A 20,915-nucleotide genomic window follows, 5' to 3' on the forward strand; every position below is an offset into this window, starting at 1 on the left:
GAAGTTAACAATGAGGAGAGTGGATCGGAAAACGGCTTTGTCGATCTATCGACGACCGAGTCGAATCAATCCGGCTCTGAAAGTAGCTCCAGCGGCCTGTCTACCGAGTGGACAGTGGCCGATAGAAAACGCAAGAGGAAATCCCATGCGCGGAGTAAGGTAGCCCCCGGGGAGGATCGCCCCCGTGCGAATCTACAAAAGGTAGATAAAGATATGGCTAAACTAAAGGCTGCCGTACTAGAGGTGTTGGTTCTAACAAAGGTCCACGTAACAACTAAAGTTGAGATAAAGTCTGGTATCAGAGGTTTAAGGAATCTGATGTATACATTAGAAAGGGACATGTCCCAGTTTAAAGCGGCAATGTCGAAGGAGCCCCGTGCGTCGGCGTCGGCCATAATAACGGCCAACGTGTGCAAGACAACTATCGGTACACAGACCGATGTCACAATGGTCCGGACACAACAGAAAAACATGGGTGTGCAGGTGTCCCCTTCAGAGGACCCTGCGGAAACCGAACGTCGGGTCCAGAACATTAAGACCCGAATGGCTGAGAGCAGAACCCCTGAGGAGATCACGGATCTCCTCAGCGAGGATTGGCCAGAGGCCTTGTTTACCAAGGTGTCTGTAATGGATGGTAGCCCGCTGGACTGTAATGACGATGCGGCTGTGTATATTTCCGCCAATCAGGCCGACGAGAAAGTTCTTGGACTCTTTAAAGAGAGGTATCCAGATCTCCTGGATACTCCGGTAGCTGAGGACGAAGAGGGTGGAGTTGGTACAATGTTCAACTCTGTGAGCATTGTTGATGATGATGGACGAAGGGCTTGCACCGAAAGGTGCATACATAAGCTTATACCCAGCAACACGGATCTGCCTGAGGCGGTTAAGTTCTTGGCGGCAAGCCGTAAACTTCTAAATAGGATGGGCCACCTTGACAGGAAGAGCGTAGGGCTCTTCGCTCCGACGTGTTTGGGGACAGATCTTACTCGAAAGCTTTTAGAGTGGGCAGCCGAGGGTAAGGAAGTTAAAGCCGCGGTATATGGACCGAGGAAGAGCTGGGCGAGCATGGTAAAGCCCAGAGAGAGCAAAGGAGTGGTAGTGCTAACCAAGGCGAAGGATAAGTCCTTCGACGAACTACTGGGTGAGTTACGCACAGACCTTTGCGGCAGGAGCGACGTTGTTGTTAAACGTCTTAGGCAGACCAGAGATCAGGGCATTGTATTGGAACTAGGAGGAGGTAGAGAGATGGCGGAAACGGTGAAGGGCATCGTCTCAGCTAGGCAGGGCACGGTCACAAGAGCCGTGGCGAAAGGTGGTACAGTCAGGCGTGAGCTCTTTGTAAATGGAGCAGATGGTCTAACCAAAGAAACTGACATTGTCAGCGCAATTGAGACTTTTGCGGGACGGAACGGAACGTGTCAGGTCAGGGGACCCCTTCGTAAGGCATATGGCGGAGACCTCAACGCCACAGTTGAGGTCGATGAAGACATTGCAGCGCGCCTTATACGGATAGGCTTTATTAGGGTGGGATATATATCCTGCACAATTAAGGAGAAAATCCGTATCGCCCGGTGCTACAAGTGCATGGAGTACGGACATCGCAGGTCTGAGTGTAAAAATGAGGTCTTGAAGGGATGCATCCGGTGTGGAGAAGAGGGACACACCGTGAACGATTGCCCAGAAGAAGGGCACAAATGTATTAATTGCAAAGTCACGGGACATCGGGGCAACTCAATGGAATGTCCGAAATTCCGACAACTGGTCAACACGGCCAGGGAGGAAACGGAAAGGAGAGTGCAGTCTTAGGACTGGAGCGGTTGAATGGATGCGAGAGTCAATTTGACAGAGCGTGTGTATGTGAGAATGAATATCCTGTATATACAACGGATACCAGAAAACAGAGACCGGATCTGAAGATACTCCAGACTAACGTGGGTACGGCGAGATTAGCTCATAGTCTCGCCGTGGCTTCCGCCGCGGAGGGAAACTTTGACGTCCTAATCGCGGCGGAACCGAACCCCACGTTGGTCGGGAACCGAGGATGGATTGCGGATGCTTCGGGTAGGGTTGGGATATATTTCTGCAACAGACACCTACGTGTGTATGATGTGGTCAAACACGATGGATATCTGGTCGCTAAGATGGAGAGAATGAATCTGGTCTGTTGCTATATTTCACCGAATATAGCAATCGACGCATATGAAAATAAGCTGGATGAGATTATGAATGAAGTGAGACGATTGAATCGGGAGTGCGTGGTGCTTGGGGACTTCAACGCGAAATCGGCGGAATGGGGTTCTTCTATCACCAACACTAGAGGTCAAATGCTGAGCGAATGGATTGGAACCCTGGACCTTGTTGTACTCAACAGGAGTTCAGAACCCACGTTTGTGAGAGGCAATTCTGTGACGGGTTCGTACATAGACGTTACCTGTGCGTCCCAACGTATATCTAGCTGCGTGAAGGAGTGGGCGGTGCTGCAAACCTATACGGGTACGGAGCACCGCTACATTGGGTTTTCGATAACTGGAATGGGCGTCGCTACTGGAAACAGAACCTCTCAGGGCCCGGGAGCCCGATGCGGAATACAATCGACTAACTGGAGAGTGTTTGATGAGAGTGTTAGGTGGGAAGTGGAAATGGTTCGAAACCTTCCACCCTCGGCGGAGGGACTAGAACAAGTTGTGAAAAGTGCAATGAGGACCAGTAAGGTAGCTCCACAGAGGGTAAGGATAATGCCTTACTGGTGGAATGCTGAGATTGCGAATGGTAGGTCGGAATGTGTGGCACTGCGTCGAAGGGTACAGCGTGCAAGGAAACATAGAGCAAACGCTGATGAAGTGCTACAAATGGAAAATGAATATCGTGCACAGAAGAGGGAGCTGAATAGGTTGATACGCTCTAGAAAAAAAGAATGTTGGAGGGGTCTGTGTGACGAGCTGGACGAGGACGTATGGGGACAAGGGTATAAAATTGTAATGAAGCGTTTCGGCGCATACCCTCTTTACGAAATGCCGTTGGATAAGAAGCTATCGGTAACACGAGTGCTCTTCCAGTCTGGCGAATGGCATGGAGCGCGGAGGGATGGGTCTGTTGAGCGGGCTGCGCCCTTCTCCCTAGACGAACTCGTTGAATCGTTGGGGACCCTTAAGTTCCGCAAGGCCCCGGGCCTAGATGGGATACCGCCTGAGGCGGTTAAACGTCTTGGTCTACTGGAGCCAGCATGGCTTCTGGGCCATATGAACGCTGTACTCACTGAACAGACATTTCCCAAGGACTGGAAAACATCAAAATTAATACTCCTCCCTAAAGGAGAGGAAAAGTATCGGCCTATTTGCCTCCTCTCGTGTATTTGTAAACTGTTTGAGAGAATGTTGCGTGAGAGGATTAATGAAGCGATTGAGAGGTCTGGAGGCTTATCCCCCAGACAGTATGGATTCCGGAAGAATGTTAGCACGACTGATGCAGTGTTGGAGTTGCACCGAACGTTGAATACGGAGGTCCGCGACCAGAAATGGGCCGCCTTGCTCCTGCTCGACGTTAGAAACGCCTTCAATTCACTTCAATGGAGTACAGTAATGAGAGCGATTGAGGATAGGAACTTCCCTGGTTATTTGAGGAACCTGGTCTCGGACTATCTATCCGACAGGAGAATTGTTGTTGAGAGATTAGTAATTGTGGATGTCACGGCTGGGGTGCCGCAGGGGTCCGTCCTTGGCCCGACGCTGTGGAACCTGGCATATGACGGGGTCTTGCGTCTCGAATACGGTGAGGGGGTTACTCCTTTCGCATTCGCGGATGACCTTGCGTTGCTGGTGGTAGCGCGGGATACGGATGAACTTCTGTACAAAGCACAGAGAGCATGTGACCTCGCGGAAGATTGGATGTATCAGCGCGGTCTGAAACTCGCTGGGGAGAAGACCGAGGCAGTGATTCTCAAGGGACCACGGAAACGCGAGAACGTGATATTTGAGTGTGGCGGAGCAGAGATCATCCCGAAAAAGTGTGTTAAGTATCTGGGAGTGACTCTCCACACGAATGGGAGCTGGGGCGAGCACCTGCGGGTGGTGACGCGCACTTCCACGCAGAGAGCGGCCGCGTTGGGGTGGATAATGCCCAACATTGGCGGGCCCAAATCTGAGAGGAGGAGGGCTTTACACGGTGTGGTACAGTCTGTTCTTCTTTACGCGGCCCCAGTCTGGAGTGAGGCGGTAGAAATATCGTCCTACCGGAGGCTCTTGACGTGCACAGACAGAGCAAGTCTCTTACGTGTGGCAAGCGCCTACAGGACTGTGTCTGCGGCAGCATTGTGGGCCATCACCGGCTGCGTACCCTCTCACATCTTGGCTTCCGAGAGGGCCCGTTTATTTTATCATACTGGGGACAACGGTCCGACCGAGAGTGCAAGACGCGAGGAGAGAGCCACATCCATACGGATGTGGCAAATTGAATGGGAGGCAATTGCGGATGTGGCGCAGTGGACCAGATCACTTATACCGGACCTGAAGACGTGGCTCGAATGTGGGCACCGGCGCTTGGACTATTTCCTGACGCAGGTGCTCACCGGTCACGGTTGTTTCCGTTCGTATCTCTTCAGGTTCAAGAAAGCAGCTACAGAAAACTGCCCTTACTGTGGTTTGGTCGACACCGTGTCACATACGTTGCTGGAATGTGCAAGATGGAGTGTGGATAGATTACAATTGGAGAGAAGGAATGGTGTTCGTTTTGACTCTGTGAGTGATATGATTGCGAGGATGTGTGAGGATGAAGGTACGTGGGCAAGGACCCATGCGTTCGTGAGACAAACGCTCCAATCCAAGGAGACTGAAGGAAGGCAACAACGCCCATAAAAAAAATATATATGTGTATATGGGAATGTATGTGTATATATGTGGTATTTAAGTCGAGCTGTGTATGTATATAAATGTAACACTGTAGATATTTAAATGAGACGTGAGGCGGATGTAGTGTCGCAGATATGCCCTCACCAGAGCGGATCCCGGCCTGCATTCCCAGATCACAAGTATGTTTGGTTGAGAGGACGGAGGGTTTTTAGTGGGTAGGTTCTTGCCCCGGCGGGGATTGCGGTTCAGCGTGCCACACGTGGTGGGCTGTGCAGCCATCTCAGCGGCGGCAAGGGAATCCCACATAACCAGGCATAAGACCGGTATCTTAAGAAGATTTCCCACCCACCTCTAAAAATATGAAAAAAAAAAAATTTTATCATTGTTCATTAAAACCAAGATCACGTCGTTGCTTTTACTCATTATTTAAATACAGTACTTCTGGGATGTCGATATGACATTCCTTCGATATCGTTCACCAAAGCCGCCATCGTCGTATTACAAATTAATACAAAAGATAATGGTAATAATAGGAAAAGTCTTAAATTGTGGGTGGCAAAGTCATTTCGCTCCTAAAAATGAACTGATCCATATTTTCACATGAAACAAAAAATATAATACTACAAAGGCATGGTTGCAATCGAAAAACAGGTTTTACGAAAATCCGCTAACGGAATTATTCCACAGGGTGTTTCAAAGTTAGGATAAAAAACCACCTTTCGATTAACCCCGTATAATAAGTTAAATACAAAGTTTTATTAAAAAACTCACTATACCAAATTAAAATTTATAAGTTTTTACACAGTGTGCTAAAGAAGTTATCAAAATAGGGCTAAAAATAAAAAACTGAAATACTTTGAATTTGACCAAAATTTTCTCCGTTGCGTTTTTTTGCATCTGAGTGTATATAATAATATAGTGTAAATAAAAATCATATACCAAACAACACAGCAAAATATCTTCGTGCGACTCAATTCTTATTGAGTGAGAACGACAAGTGCGTCAAAACTATCGCACGAGAAAACATCATACAAAATTCTTATAATGTGAAACATTTCATAATTTTAAGTTAATTCGTTTCAAAGATAAAGCCTTGTTGCCAGATTTTTTCGCAATCCTGTATAAACATCGAAGGGTCTCAGCTTTTTTTATGATTTTTTTAAAACAACGACAGAAATAATTTTATTCCATAAGTGAGTTCCACCCTATATTTTATATACCTACCCAATGCAGAAATTACATTTCCTAAAGCAACGATACTTCTATTTATATTGGAACCTTCTTTGAACCTCGAAAGATTAAAACAGCGACTGGCTGCCCTTTCGCTGCCTGCCAAATCGATTAAATTCAATTTAACCCCATCACAATTAACAACAAAAACGGAATGACTTCTACTCGATTGGGGATTGGAATGGGTGGCTGCTATTTTACGGCGTTTGTTACCTTCTTGCAGCCAATATAAGAGATCGGAGGTAGTATTTACAGGATGTTCTGAAAGACCTAAAATACAAAATTTGTTTAATTTTTCATTCAAAATATGTCAATATAATAAAGTAAACCAGACGGTTTGGTATTCACCTTTTTATTATAATAATTTGATAGCTTTAAACGATTTGTTATGTACTATGCGATCTTTAAACGATATAAACAATTAGTATCTATAGGGGAGTCAATATAGAAAGAAAAGCTTATATTTTTCTAAAACTTTTTTGTTAGTTTGTATACATGTTAAATTAAAAAGTTCTATACCCCATTCCACGAATATACCACCCTCTTGGATTATCGCGAAACGAATATTGTACTGTGCAAAATATGAAGAACGAAAGTAAATTGCAAATTATATTGTTGTTTATTGGAGTAATTATTAGAGCAAAATACTTTCGTACTTCTTATTTTGCACACTAAAATATTCGTTGTCGCGATAGACCAAAACAGTCGTATTAGGTATATTCGTGGAATACACCATACTCACAGATTTTGCCTTTAATTGTTTTGTATAAATAATTTTAAAAATATCGTTGAATTCATCATTTTACTTTGTCCAAATATGGTTCTATTTTGTTTTTGATTTTACTGAATCCGAATACGGCAGTAAAATTTGAAAATTCTTATACATACAGTATAAGTTCTTAAACAGTATGTCTGCGTAGCTGGAACAATATGGGAAACTTTTTTATTATCAATTTTCATCTATCAGCATATTCTACAATCTAAAACTCAACCATCAGATATCAAATTTTATTAGTTTTATACGATGCGAGGTATCGCGACAAATGGGAGTGCGACAAAAGGAATTAGTGGCACAGGACCGACAAATATAAAAGGCAATAGTAAACGCGGCAAAGACTCATGAAGAGTTGTAGCGCCAATGATGATGATGATACGAAAAAATATGAATGAATGATGTCAAAAATATGAATTTCGTTGAAGAGTAAAGTACCTTTATATTCCAGAATATCAAAAATTGTTATTACGAAAAGTTGTTTGAAATTAAAAACTTTAATGTACAATTACATCCTTCTAAATGAAAAAAAAATTCAATTTTTTCTCAAAGTACATATTATACCCTTCATCATTTTATTACAATTATGATAACTATTTTATTATCAATTTTACAAAAAAAAGTTATTTTTGCTAAAATGCTCTACCTGGTCTAAAGTCTAAGATACAACCATCAGATATCAAACTTTTTCAATTTTATAGGAGGTTCATCAACATTAAAACATAGTTTTTACTTCCAAACAACTGTTCTTAATAACAATTTTCGATATTGTGAAATATCGGAGTGAAATTCATATTTTTGACATACCTCGTATAAAATTAATAAAATTTGATATATGATGGTTGCATCTTAGATTCTATAGGATGCACAATATTTTATAAAGAAGAACTTTTTTTTTGTAAAACTGATAATAAAAAAGTTATCAATATGTTCCAAGTTACGCAGACATACTGTATGAGCTCAAAAAAATTTTTTTTGAACATTTATTATTGTTGAAGGTTATTATTAAATGTATTTTAGTTTTACAGAAAAAAGTGTTGATCACTTGGTATAACCATTTTTTTTAACAAGTAATTTTCAGTTTTTGTATAGCATTTTTTTACCTTAATATTCTCAAAAAGAAATTGTCTATTTCATTTTTGAAGTAAAATAATTAAGTGCCTTTTAAATATTACATCCTAGGCTTAAAAAAAACTTACAAATTGTAACAGATCTATTCAAACTTGAGTAATACCGTCTTGAAGTGGAAGTAATTCTGTAACACTACGAAGCTTTCAAAAATTACATTTTTTGAGACGTCGTATTATTTGAATTAAATTTTTGACATTTTTTTGAATAAAATATTGTTTAGTAAGATGTTTGAAAGGTAAGTTGTGCAAATTTGGGAATTTTATAGGCAAAGTTGTATAAGTTACACATTTTTAAACCATTTTTAAACAAAATTTATGTGTCTCATTTTCCGCCCACACCGTACCTATGCCCATATATTTTATTTCTTTTTATTATAACCATAAAATAGCTTAATTGTTTTTCTTTCATGTCCAGTTCGTAAAATTTCATTTGATCCATTAGTTCAAGAATTATATTAAAATAACTCAACCGTGCACTTTGCCGAACGCTAGTTTAGAGTGAGCCAATGTTTGTGAGAAGGGTGACTTTAGTGTTATAAATAAAAAATTATAGAAGCTATAGATTTAACTTTAGAAAAATCTTTAATAAGTTTTTTTTGTAAAATTTTCTGAATTTTTCAACAGTCTGTTTTTTTCAAAGAATTTTCAACAAGAAAAGTTTCAGATTTAAATTATTATTTACCATTTTAATTTTTAGTAAAAGTAGTAGAGTCTAATTCAAAGCAAAATTAAAGTACATTCTACATTGTAAGAATAACTAGTTTCAAACTAGATTCAAATGTTTTTGAGTGGCATACATAATTAACTGACACCTACAACAGTAAATATGTACAGAAGTTCTACTTCAAAGGGTTTGTTAAACCTAGCCAAGTTACATTTACATAAAATTACATGACGAAATACATGAAAAATTATTTTGTAGAAATGAGATATTAGCACTTTTTATTATTTTAGCACTATTATGTAGTATATTTAGCACTATTACATTAAATATTATTACTAAAATATTACCTTGCACATATGGTCCTTTCTTTGGATGTTCTCTTATTTTTAAAGAGCGATTTCTAGATTCGTTAGATGGATTTAGGAGATCTCGAACTTTTTCATTATATATCTCCAAATAGCTGCAATAAAATAAAATTAATTAATTATTTTTTTATATGTTATCAAAAAGAAAAATTAAGTTGCGAGAATTAACAATACATTTAAAATATTTGTATACTATTTACCATATTCTTAGAATTGATTAAGACCTGAAGAGCACAAAGGAAATGCCATAGATATTAATTTTGAAACAAATATTAGAATCTACTTGTGATGTTTGTTCACTTTTAAAATTCTTCTGACACAACCATCAATAAATGTAACTAAAGAGTAAAATGTAATAAATTTTAAAAATCTAAAGCATATCTTTTCATGGCGTTAGAAAAATAAATATACAAGGCAATCATTGGTGTAATAAATTAAAAATTACGAAAGTACAGGCTACATAAAAGCAAACAACAAACATATTTTTGAACATACAAACTTGATAATTGTGTGCAACGAGATAGTGACGCGCACTATATGAAACCCATATCCAGATAGCATCCAAATAGTATCGGCTCAGGATCAGGTAGCTGAGACGAGACGAAAAACGAATACTGAAAATAAAGAAGGAGTATATAGAAAATCAACTGAAGAACTAGAGATATATAATACACAAAGGCAAACGCGAACATTCTACAAGAAGATTAACCAGGCCAGAAAGAAATTCAAACCTAGACTATCAATAGTTAGAAACAGAACAGGAGAAATAATTGGTGATAAGGACGAACTACTAGAAAGGTGAGCACAAAATTTTGAGGGTAGACTAAATATAAGAAGTGAGATGAGGCAAGAAGCAGAAATACAGCTCGAAGACATGGACGACGAAAGAGAGAAAGATAACATCCCAACGGAGGAAAAAGTCATCAAAGCAATACAAAAATTGAAAGAAAACAAAGGTCCTGGATTAGATGGAATACCTTCTGAACTTTTAAAACATGGCACAAAAATCTGACCTGTAATATAAGTACGCTAGTAGAACTAATTTGGAAGCAGGTGAAACTACCAGAAGACTGAAACGTAGGTTTAATTGTTTAATTGTACCTATTCACAGGAAAGGAGACCAAACAGTTTGTGATAGCTACAGAGGTATTACCCTGCTAAACGTAACCTACAAAATATTGACCTACATTTTTTACGATCGACTGCCGGGATATTGTGAAAGCATAGTAGGCAAATATCAATGCGTGTTTCGCAAAGGAAAGTCTACTATCTATCAAATATTCCTTATAAGACAAGATTTGAAAAAATCATATGAGTATGGAATTGGTACTAACCATTTGTTTGTGGATTTTAGATGTAGATGTGCCTATGTAGTGTTGGAAAATTTTCGAGAATGAAAAATCGGAGAATATTCTCAAGAATATTTTCGAGAATATTCTCGATATGAAGAATTTTCTGAGAATGAACCCTATGACGCCTTTAGGGATATTGTTAAAGATGAAATCAAGGGTATTAAAAATCATGAAATTAGATACAAAATTATGAGACGGAACAACAGTGTTCTTTGTATATAACAAAATACAAAAACAGCGGAAAACACAAAATCTATGATTAAAAAATGAAATTTTCTTCTTAACAGCCAATATAACGGATGTGGTGATCTAATCTGAAAAAGATGAGGCCTCAGATTCAGAATCTATTTCTATTATTAGCTCATCCTGGTCATCTACATTCTGCGTTTCAATGTACTGATGAGAAGTTGTGGGATTTTGTTTTTCACGAGTCGCCAATTCAGTCATCGATTGGTCTACGTCTAACAATTTTAAATTGTGAGGAATCTTACTAGCCCGTTCAGCAGTAAGCAGGTTTATTTTTTAGAGGAGTGAAGAAAAAAACCACAAGTACTGAAACTTCTTTCAGTCGCTGCACTGGATTATGGCATGTATCAACTGTATCTAATGTATCAACTGCTATTTTAGTTAATTTTGTTCGGAAACATGTACCTTTCCACCATGATTGGGTCTAGTTTTTCAATTGATTTTACAAAGTATGGTTTTCAAAAAAATCCCTCCTTAGACACATAAAGTACCAAATCTGCCCTTATTTCAGCCGAGTCATCATATTTTAAAGTTGCTAAATTATCTATAAACTCAGTTCACTCAACTTGTTCTTCTCTGCTTAAATGAATACCATTCTAACTATTTGCACGTTACTATAGCACCAAAACAATAAATATTGACGACACTGTAAACACCCTAGTTAGTGGTTCATGTGATTCCCAGCCCCGGCTACTTTGATTTTCGGGGATTTTCTAAAATCCCCGTGATCTAAAATCGCCTGATTCCCGGCCGGCCAAAGTGGTAAAGAATTTCATGAGCAGAGCGGCAAGTAGGTGTTTGGGCTTCAAGAATAATAATGTTTGGGATGCAAAAAATCTAGGAATGCGTGATGGAAATAGTCTGCTTATAGATGGAAATAGTTAATCAAATAATACGATGACAAAATAAACGTTTTTATTTTAAGATAAATTCCTGGGTTACATTGCAAAGTTCTTGTTGACATTGACACTTGTCACTTGTGTCACTCACAGGTGTTGCCAACACATAAAAGTCTACAATAGAGAATTGTAATACCAACACCCTTCTGCAATTCTATATTAATTATACAAAACTATAACTCAACAACATTTAGAAGTTCCCTAAAATATGTAAATTTAGTCTTTGGCAGTGACTTTGTAAAAATGTCAGCTTGTTGCTGATCAGATGGTACATACTTTAAATTAATTAGTTCCTTTTCTAAACAATCTCTAATAAAATGATGTCTAACATCAATATGTTTGGTTCTTTTTGATTCCAATGTAGAAGCCATCTTAATACATGATTGGTTATCTTCATACACATGTATATTATAAATAGTTTTAAAAATCTCTTCTAACATCTGACTGAAAAACAAACTTTCTGTAACACATGAAGATAATGCCATATACTCGGCTTCTGCACTAGATAGTGACACTACATTTTGCTTTTTAGTTTTCCAACAAATAACATTATTGTTAAGCTTTATAGCATAACCACTAATACTCTTTCTGTCATTCTGATTGTTTGCAAAATCTGCATCAACATAGGATATTATCTCTATTTCTTTATTTCTACTTTTAACAAACTTTAAAACATAATTTTCTGTAGATTTCAAGTACCTCAAAACATTTTTTAAATTTTTCCAATGTTCTTCAGTATAATTATTCTGAAATTGGCTAAAATATGACATACAAAAACTTAAGTCTGGCCTAGAGCCTAACATTACATACATAAGACAACCAATCAATTCCTTATAAGGTAGCTTAAGATTTCCTACCAAATCTTTATCTTTACAGATTGACAGATTAAGTTTAGGTTGCATTGGAATATCTGACATTTTACAATCACTCATATTAAATCTTTGCAAAATTTTCTTAATTAATTCTTTTTGTGAGATACAAATTTCATTTCCAATTTTACTTATATGTAAACCTAAAAATACTAATTTTTCATTATCAAACTCTTTTAATTTAAATTTTTTCTTTAATTCAGATTTTATAAAAATAATATTATCTTCAATTTTTGAAAATATTATCAAATCATCAACATATATAAGTAAAAATGTAAAATCCTTAAAATACAAACAAGGATCCTTCCTAGATCGTTGAAAACCAAGATCAGTTAGACAGTAATGAAAAAGTGTATTCCAACATTTAGGAGCTTCTTTTAAACCATACAATGATTTGCTTAACTTACAAATTAAATTTTTATCATATCCTTCAAGCCCTTCTGGTTGATACATATATACTGGTTCTTTCAACGTTCCATAAAGGAAAGCGGACTTAATATCTAGCTGTTTTACAAAAAGATCATATTCTACATACAATGACAATAATACCCTAATTGTAGCCATTCTTGCTACTGGCGCATACACATTTTCACTAATATTACTCTGTTGGAAGCCTCGAGCTACCAATCTAGCTTTTTTCACTACATTTCCGTTCACTTCTTTTTCACGAAAAACCCACTTTGAATCTATTACACTCACATTTTGTGGTTGTTTCACTAAAGTCCACGTATTGTTTTCTTCCAATGACTGAAGTTCATCGCTGATTGCTTGATTCCATTCCACGTCCTTTACTGCTTCAGAGAAAGTTTCAGGAACATTATCAAGAAATTTTCCTACTGACAAAGCTGCTAGTAGATTCATCTCTGTATTGTATTCACAATCATAATCTTCAAGATATGTTGGTCTCTTTTTGTTTCGTGTACTTCTTCTGTTTTCATTAATTCTTTCAACTACTTCTTCTTCTTCTTCGTGTATATTTTCTTGTTCAGTGATTCTTTCAGGAATATTTTCCACTCTCTTTTCGGTTCGAATTTGAGCAATTTGTTCATTCTCAGTAAATCTAATTTTATCATTTTCAATTGAATTCTCATCAAAAATTACATTCCGTGCATGGATTATTTTTCTTTCTTTTGGATTCCATAGTCTGTAACCGTTATCTGAATAGCCTACCATAACCAGCTTTTCACTACGAGGATCAAACTTAGATTTCCTATTTTCTTTAGGAATTAGATTATAAGCATTACAACCAAATAATTTTATCTTTTCCATATTTGGCTTTTCGCCATACCAAAATTCAGCAGGTGTTTTGTTATCAGGTAAAGTTCGAGTTTCAGTTCTATTAATTAAGTATGCTGCTACTCTCACAGCTTCACCCCACATGCTTTTATCTAAATTTGAATCAAAAATTAAACATCTTGCTTTTTCCATAATGGTTCTGTTAAAACGTTCAGAAACACCATTTTGTTCTGGATTCCTAGGTACTGTATACTGAATTTTGATTCCATTATTTGAACATAATCTTTTAAAAGCTTTTGAGGAGTATTCACCTCCGTTATCGCATCTTATACGTTCAATTTTTACATTAAATTTAGCAGTAACCATATCAATATATTCTTTAAATTTATCTATTACCTCTGATTTCCTCTCAATCAAATAACATATACAAAAATGTGAATAATGATCTATAAATGTTACAAAATAAGTTTTATTATCATGAGTTATTGGATCTATAGGACCACACAAATCTGTTGATACAACTTCTAAAATTCTTTTTGCTTTTCTTTCAGCATTAATGCTATGAAACAGTAATCGTGATTGTTTGCCTTTTAAACAGATTTCACATATACCAGATACAGGATACTTTGCAGAATGACCCATTTTCCTATGCATTAGCACATTACGTTCAACAGCTGTAATTTGTGCTTCTGGTGAAGGTCTATATCTTAATTTAACAATATATAAGTTATTTCTTAACTCACCTGTTATCACAGCATTATTTCCTTTCATTATGTTGACCTTTTTATCTTTGAATACAATTTGAAGACCTGCTTCTTCCATTTTCTTCACAGACATTAAATTATATGAAAGTTGATTACATACCCATACATTTTTCATCTCAATTTGGTTACCATTTACTGCTTGTAGATTCAAATCACCTTGTTTTGTTGCCTCCAATGATTGACCCTTCTTTGCTACATTTATGTTATACATTACTTCCTGGATATTACCTAAAAACCTTTCAACATCCTTTGTAACTAAATGATTTGTAGCACCACTGTCTATTATGAAACTTATTTCACCAGATTCTGAGTTACTAATTAAGGTGGTTTCATCTGCAGTCAAAAATGTTACCTTCTCATCGGTTTCTGCTGGGAATGCCCTATTTCCATTCTTATTTTTCCAACACTGATAGCGCTTGTGACCAATTTTTCCACACAAGTGACATTTGAATTGAAATTTTTGATTATTTCTTTCATTACCATTACTCGTTCCAGCTTTATTCTTCCATTTATTCCATGGCTGTTTCTTTGCTACAAATGCAACATCAGAATTTGTTTCAGGATCAGTTTTATTGTGCCTTGCCTCTTCCATTAGTAGCTTGTTTTTAACAAAGTCTAATGTAACTTTAGTTTCATCTTGACAAAACATAATATCAATTGCTGTAGTAACTGCTTGATATGATTCAGGCATTGCCGATAGTAACTGTGATACAACTTCACTATCTTGTATTTGACCTCCTGCACTTTTAAGTTCCCACATGGTTTGACTGAATTCTGTTAAAAATATATTTAAAGACCCTGTTGTGTATTTCAATGACCTTAGTTTCTGCTGCAGTTGAACCTGTGTCGAAATCCCCTTCTTTCGGTAAGTATTTTCCAGTGTACCAATAATCTGTTTTGCTGAGGTATTTGACTTGATCATTTCCAGTACATTGTCATGCAAACATTGCACAATTAGATTCCGGGCTTTGACATCGTTTTTCTTGTATAGTTCTCGAGCGGCATCATCTGCTGTGGCTGCGGGTTCATCTTGGGATAGTACAGCTAAGACACCAGCTTGTTCCAATAACAATTTCACTCTAAATAACCAGTTGGAGAAATTATTTCCATCAAAGGGTTTGATGTTAACAAAATTTGCTTCCGCCATTTTTGTCGTTGACTTCCTTACCACGTTTCGTGAACACTTTTGATTTCTAATTTACCACTATAGCGTCTTAAATTTCCACAACTTCTGGGCCCATAACCTCTAGGAATGCGTGATGGAAATAGTCTGCTTATAGATGGAAATAGTTAATCAAATAATACGATGACAAAATAAACGTTTTTATTTTAAGATAAATTCCTGGGTTACATTGCAAAGTTCTTGTTGACATTGACACTTGTCACTTGTGTCACTCACAGGTGTTGCCAACACATAAAAGTCTACAATAGAGAATTGTAATACCAACAAAAAATATACTAGGTGAATTGACAAAAACAATATACATATTTTTTAAATTACAATAATTTGACCCATATCTAGTTTTTATTTTTATTTAGGTTTTTGTAAATATAGAAAATTCTCACCGATAACTTTCTGGCCGAGAATATTCTCGAGAATATTATCTTCTTACATCACTATGTCTATGACAGTGTAGACAGAAACGCACTATACAAAGCCATGATAGAATTTAATATCCCAATACACTTAGTGAGATTGGTGAAAGCAACTCTCTCAACAGTCGAGTATAAGGTTAGAGTGCAGAATGGAATATCAAGAACTTTCCAGTCACAAACAGGACTTCGACAGGGAGATAGCCTATCGTCCCTTCTATTGAACATTACCCTGCCCTAGAGAAAGCTATTAGAGAAACTGGCATAACAACAAGAGGGGCCATTATTAATAGGAGTGTACAAATACTAGCGTATGCCATCTATATCATAGCAAGAAGAAAGACGGACCTGGTTCAATCGTTCACGGCACTGGAAGCAGCAGCAAAAAGAATGTAACTACAAGTTAATATTAATAAAACTAAGTATATAAAGATCTGAAATAATAATCAAGTAGCAGAACCTGAAGGTCTAACGGTTGGAACATATACTTTTGAAGGAGTAAGAGAGTTCACATATCTAGGCTCACAAAGCAACCAAAGTAATACAGTAACTGCAGAAAGTAACAGACGTATATATCTAGCAAATAGAGCGTACTGTGGATTAAAGAAAGTTTTAACATCAACCATAGTCACAAAAAGCACAAAAATATTGATATACAGAACTCCAATCAAGCCCGTCTTCTCGTCTTCACTTACGCGTCAGAAACGTGGACGATAACAAAAAGTGATGAAGAACGGTTAAGGTGTTTTGAACGTAAAATCCTCAGACATATCTATAGAGGCGTGGAGGAAAACGAATTATGACGTAGACGCTGACCTAATTTTCAACTTTACCACCTTTATAGTGAGCCTAGTATTGGTAAGTCTATCAAAATAAACAGGCTACGTTGGCTAGGCCACTTAGAGTGAATGAATGAGGCGGAGTCGTCGAAACAAATTTATGGCCAGAGACCGGATGGAGTGAGGAGGAGAAGCAGACCCAGAATATGATTTAAGGACCAGGTGGAAGACGACTTGCGAGTGTTATGAATGCGAAATTGGAAAACCAAGGAGAAGGTTAGGAAAGAATGGAAGCTGATTCTGGAACAGGCCAAGACCCACCGTAGGTTGTGGAACCGATGATGATGATAAGTATCGGCTCGCGAGTCTCGAAAGATATGAAGCAAATCCTGTCTGAGTCTGACTCAAAGACATAAATAGCTAGACTGCGCGCTGCAATCTAAAATTCTTCTCCCAGTGCAACAAAAAAAGTGTCTGTAAACAGGATAATATATGCATCTCTTTCTGATCGGCGGAGTTTATTAAATCGGAGGCAGTGGGAAAGTCACGTGGTCGAAAAACCCAACGTCATTTAATAAGTTCCGTCGATTAGAATGAGATGCATACCCTGTTTGGGGGTACAAAAACACTTTTGTCGCACTGGAGGAACACTTTTACCTAATCCAGCCCTGAAGACTTCCTGTTTGCAACTTCAGAGTCAATTTATTATATTAATACACTTGATGTTTGTTTGTAACTATTTAAAGTTTGTCATATACCTATATTACTAGTGTTTGTAAATTTGTTCTAAATGTGTTGTATTTGCCATACGATAAATAAAATAAACCTAATCCAACCTAACCTTACGTAAGCTATCCTAACGTTAATAATTCGTATCTGACTTTCCCACTTTTTGAAGTGAAAACTTCTTTAGGGACGTTGTGCGATTTTTGGATAGGGAAAAGCATTGAATTCGCGACCGTCATCGCGACCGTCATTGCGACCGTCATTGCGACCGTCATCGCAACCGTCATCGCAACCGTCATCGCGTCCGTCATCGCGACCGTCATCGCGACCGTCATCGCTAATTATGCTATATATTATTTGTATGTATATATATAAATTGTATAGAAGTATTTAAATTTAAAATAAATGTAAATCATATTTTAGGATGGGGAAAAATATTTTATTTCGCGACCGTCATCTCTTCGACAAAATAAATTTTGTACGTGTCTATATTATGTGCACTTTTTAGATGGGGAAAAATATTGAATTAACGACCGTCATCGCTTCAACGAAATAAATTTTTGAAGTGAAAACTTCTTTAGGGACGTTGTGCACTTTTTGGATGGGAAAAAGTATTAAATTAGCGACGGTCATGGCGACCGTCATCGCTTCGACGAAATAAATATTTGAAGTGGAAACTTCTTTAGGGACGTTGTGCAATTTTTGGATGAAAAAAAGTATTAAATTAGCGACCGCCATCGCGATAGTCATCGCTTCGATGAAATTGATTTTTGAAGTGAAAACTTCTTGAGGGACGTTGTGCACTTTTTGGATGGGGCAAAAGTAGTGAATTAGAAGATGGGGAAAAAGTATTAAATTAGCGACCGTCATCGCTTCGAAATAAATTTTTGAATTGAAAATTTCTTTAGAGACGTTGTGCACTTTTTGGATAAGAAAAAGTATTAAATTAGCCACCGTCATCGCGACCATCATCGCTTCGACGAAATAAATATTTGAAGTAAAAACTTCTTGAGGAACGTTGTGCACTTTTTGGATGGGGAAAATGTATTAAATTAGCGACCGTCATCGCTTCGAAATAAATTTTTGAATTGAAAATTTCTTTAGGGACGTTGTGCACGTTTTGGATGGGAAAAAGTATTAAATTAGCGACTGTAATAGCTTCGACGAAATACATATTTGAATTAAAAACTTCTTGAGAGACGTTGTGCACTTTTTGGATGGGGAAAATTATTAAATTAGCGACCGTCATCGCTTCGACGAAATATATATTTGAAGTAAAAGCTTCTTGAGGGACGTTGTGTACTTTTTGGATGGGGAAAAAGTATTAAATTAGCGACCGTCATCGCTTTGAAATAAATTTTTGAATTGAAAACTTCTTGAGGGACGTTGTGCACTTTTTGGATGGGGGAAAAGTATTGAATTAGGAACCGTCATCGCGACCGTCATCGCTTCGACGAAATAAATATTTGAAGTAAAAACTTCTTGAGGGACGTTGTGCTCTTTTTGGATGGGAAAAAGTATTAAATTAGCGACCGTCATCGCGACCATCATCGCTTCGACGAAATAAATATTTGAAATGAACATTTCTTTATTGACGTTGTGCACTTTTTGGATGGGGGAAAAGTATTGAATTAGGGACCGTCAACGTGACCGTCATCGCTTCGACGAAATAAATATTTGAAGAAACTTCTTGAGGGACGTTGTGCACTTTTTGGATGGGGAAAAATATTAAATTAGCGGCTTTCATCGCTTCGACGAAATAAATATTTGAAGTAAAAACTTCTTGAGGGACGTTGTGCACTTTTTGGATAGAGAAAATGATTAAATTAGCGACCGCCATCGCTTCGACGAAATAAATATTTGAAGTGAAAACTACTTGAGGGACGTTGGGCACTTTTTGGGGAAAAAATATTAAATTAGGTAACGTCATCGCTTCGACGAAATAAATATTTGAATTGAAAATTATTTAGGGACGCTGTGCACTTCTTGGATGGGGAAAAAGTATTGAGTTTGCGACCGTCATCACTTCGCTGAAATAAATTTTGTACGTATATAACTAACGTGTATGAAGGTATACATAAATAGCATAGGTCATATGCATCACGTACATGATATAGGTATAGCACTCCTTTTTGGATGGGGAAAACATTGAGCTCGTAATTTATTTACTATAAGAAGTTTTTACTTCTGTCGGCACTCCCACGAGTGCCATCAATTTTTTTTATTCCCGTTTCAAACTTACCCAATTACAACCCATCATCCAATTCCAATACCTACTCAGAATAAGTCCGCTAGAGAGCGATTTTTTTGAAACAATAGTTGCAAGATCTAGGTACATAGTTTTGTCGAAACACATAATACATACTTTAGTTAAAGAGGTTTGACTTCCAAATGGTAACTTCTAAAATATAAGGACAATTCTCAAGTTCTTTAGACTTGCAAATTTGTCGATGTCGATGATGTCTTCACAAAACGGATGTACCTGTCAGTTTCTTTAGTATATCCTTTTCTATGGAAAGTTTTGATTGATAAGTTCGAAAGTATATCTTCGGTCATTGTGCTGCGCAGGTACGTTTTTATCCTCTTGAGGCACGAAACACTTCATTCTACCGAGACATATGGATTAACTTGTTAAAACAAGCACAATAATTTATAAGCATCTTTGAAAATAAAAGATGATTCCCTTCATCTATACTAGTCGTTGTTATAATATCAGCTGCAATACATTCCTCAGCTGATGCAAATCAGTAAACAAATCCAGCGAGTACATTTGATTAGAAAAACTGCTATGAAGTTCTTGCAATGCACTTGTAATAAACTGTGACTCGATCGGAACTTTCCCACTTTTTATATTGACCATTGGGAATATACAAATATTCATATTAAGCCCTTGTTTAATTGTGATTAACTATTTAGATGGGAAATAAGCCACAATTAAATTGAAAAAATAATTTAATTAACGTTTCGAAGCCCAAATCGGGTTTCGTTGTCAAAATACAAAATACTACTAAAATAAACAAAAATGTTGTTGCTAAGCAAAAAAATTCTTCTAATAATTTATTTAATATGACTCATTTATATTGGCAATTCAGACGTATATACATCTTAAAGTAGAAGACTTTAAAATGACATCGCCAATATTTATGAGTTGTGTTCCTGGGACGACTTTACTAAAATATAGTTCATTTGATTACATGAAATCAATCTCAACTCAAGAATATACTTCACAAAAAAATCATAGCATGTGATCTGTCTTTAAAAAGACAACCAAATGCAACGATGACAGTAAAATTCTCGCGTTAGAGATTCCATAGTAACTCACGGGAAAACTCACGTAAGGGAAAACCAGGAAAAAACCTCGTGATACCATCCCGACATCCTAAGTATTTGGTCTTACATTTAATTTACTTTCAAAAAACTAATACCAAATTCTGACTTTAATATGT

At 37.1% G+C, this 20,915-nt stretch overlaps 1 protein-coding gene across 1 annotated transcript in view; it reads right to left on the minus strand.

Moving 5' to 3' along the window:
- The window catches only part of LOC114330371 (uncharacterized), a 170,858-nt gene that overhangs the window by 48,772 nt on the left and 101,171 nt on the right, over positions 1–20,915 (minus strand). Inside the window, exons 5-6 of the mRNA XM_050649798.1 lie at positions 8,988–9,100; positions 6,069–6,344 (exon numbers count right to left, since the gene is read on the minus strand). Coding sequence (XP_050505755.1) covers positions 6,069–6,344; positions 8,988–9,100 — 389 coding nt within the window. The remainder of the gene's footprint in view (positions 1–6,068; positions 6,345–8,987; positions 9,101–20,915) is intronic.

The sequence above is a fragment of the Diabrotica virgifera genome, chromosome 4 (genome assembly GCF_917563875.1).
Source record: "Diabrotica virgifera virgifera chromosome 4, PGI_DIABVI_V3a".
NCBI lineage: Eukaryota > Metazoa > Arthropoda > Insecta > Coleoptera > Chrysomelidae > Diabrotica > Diabrotica virgifera.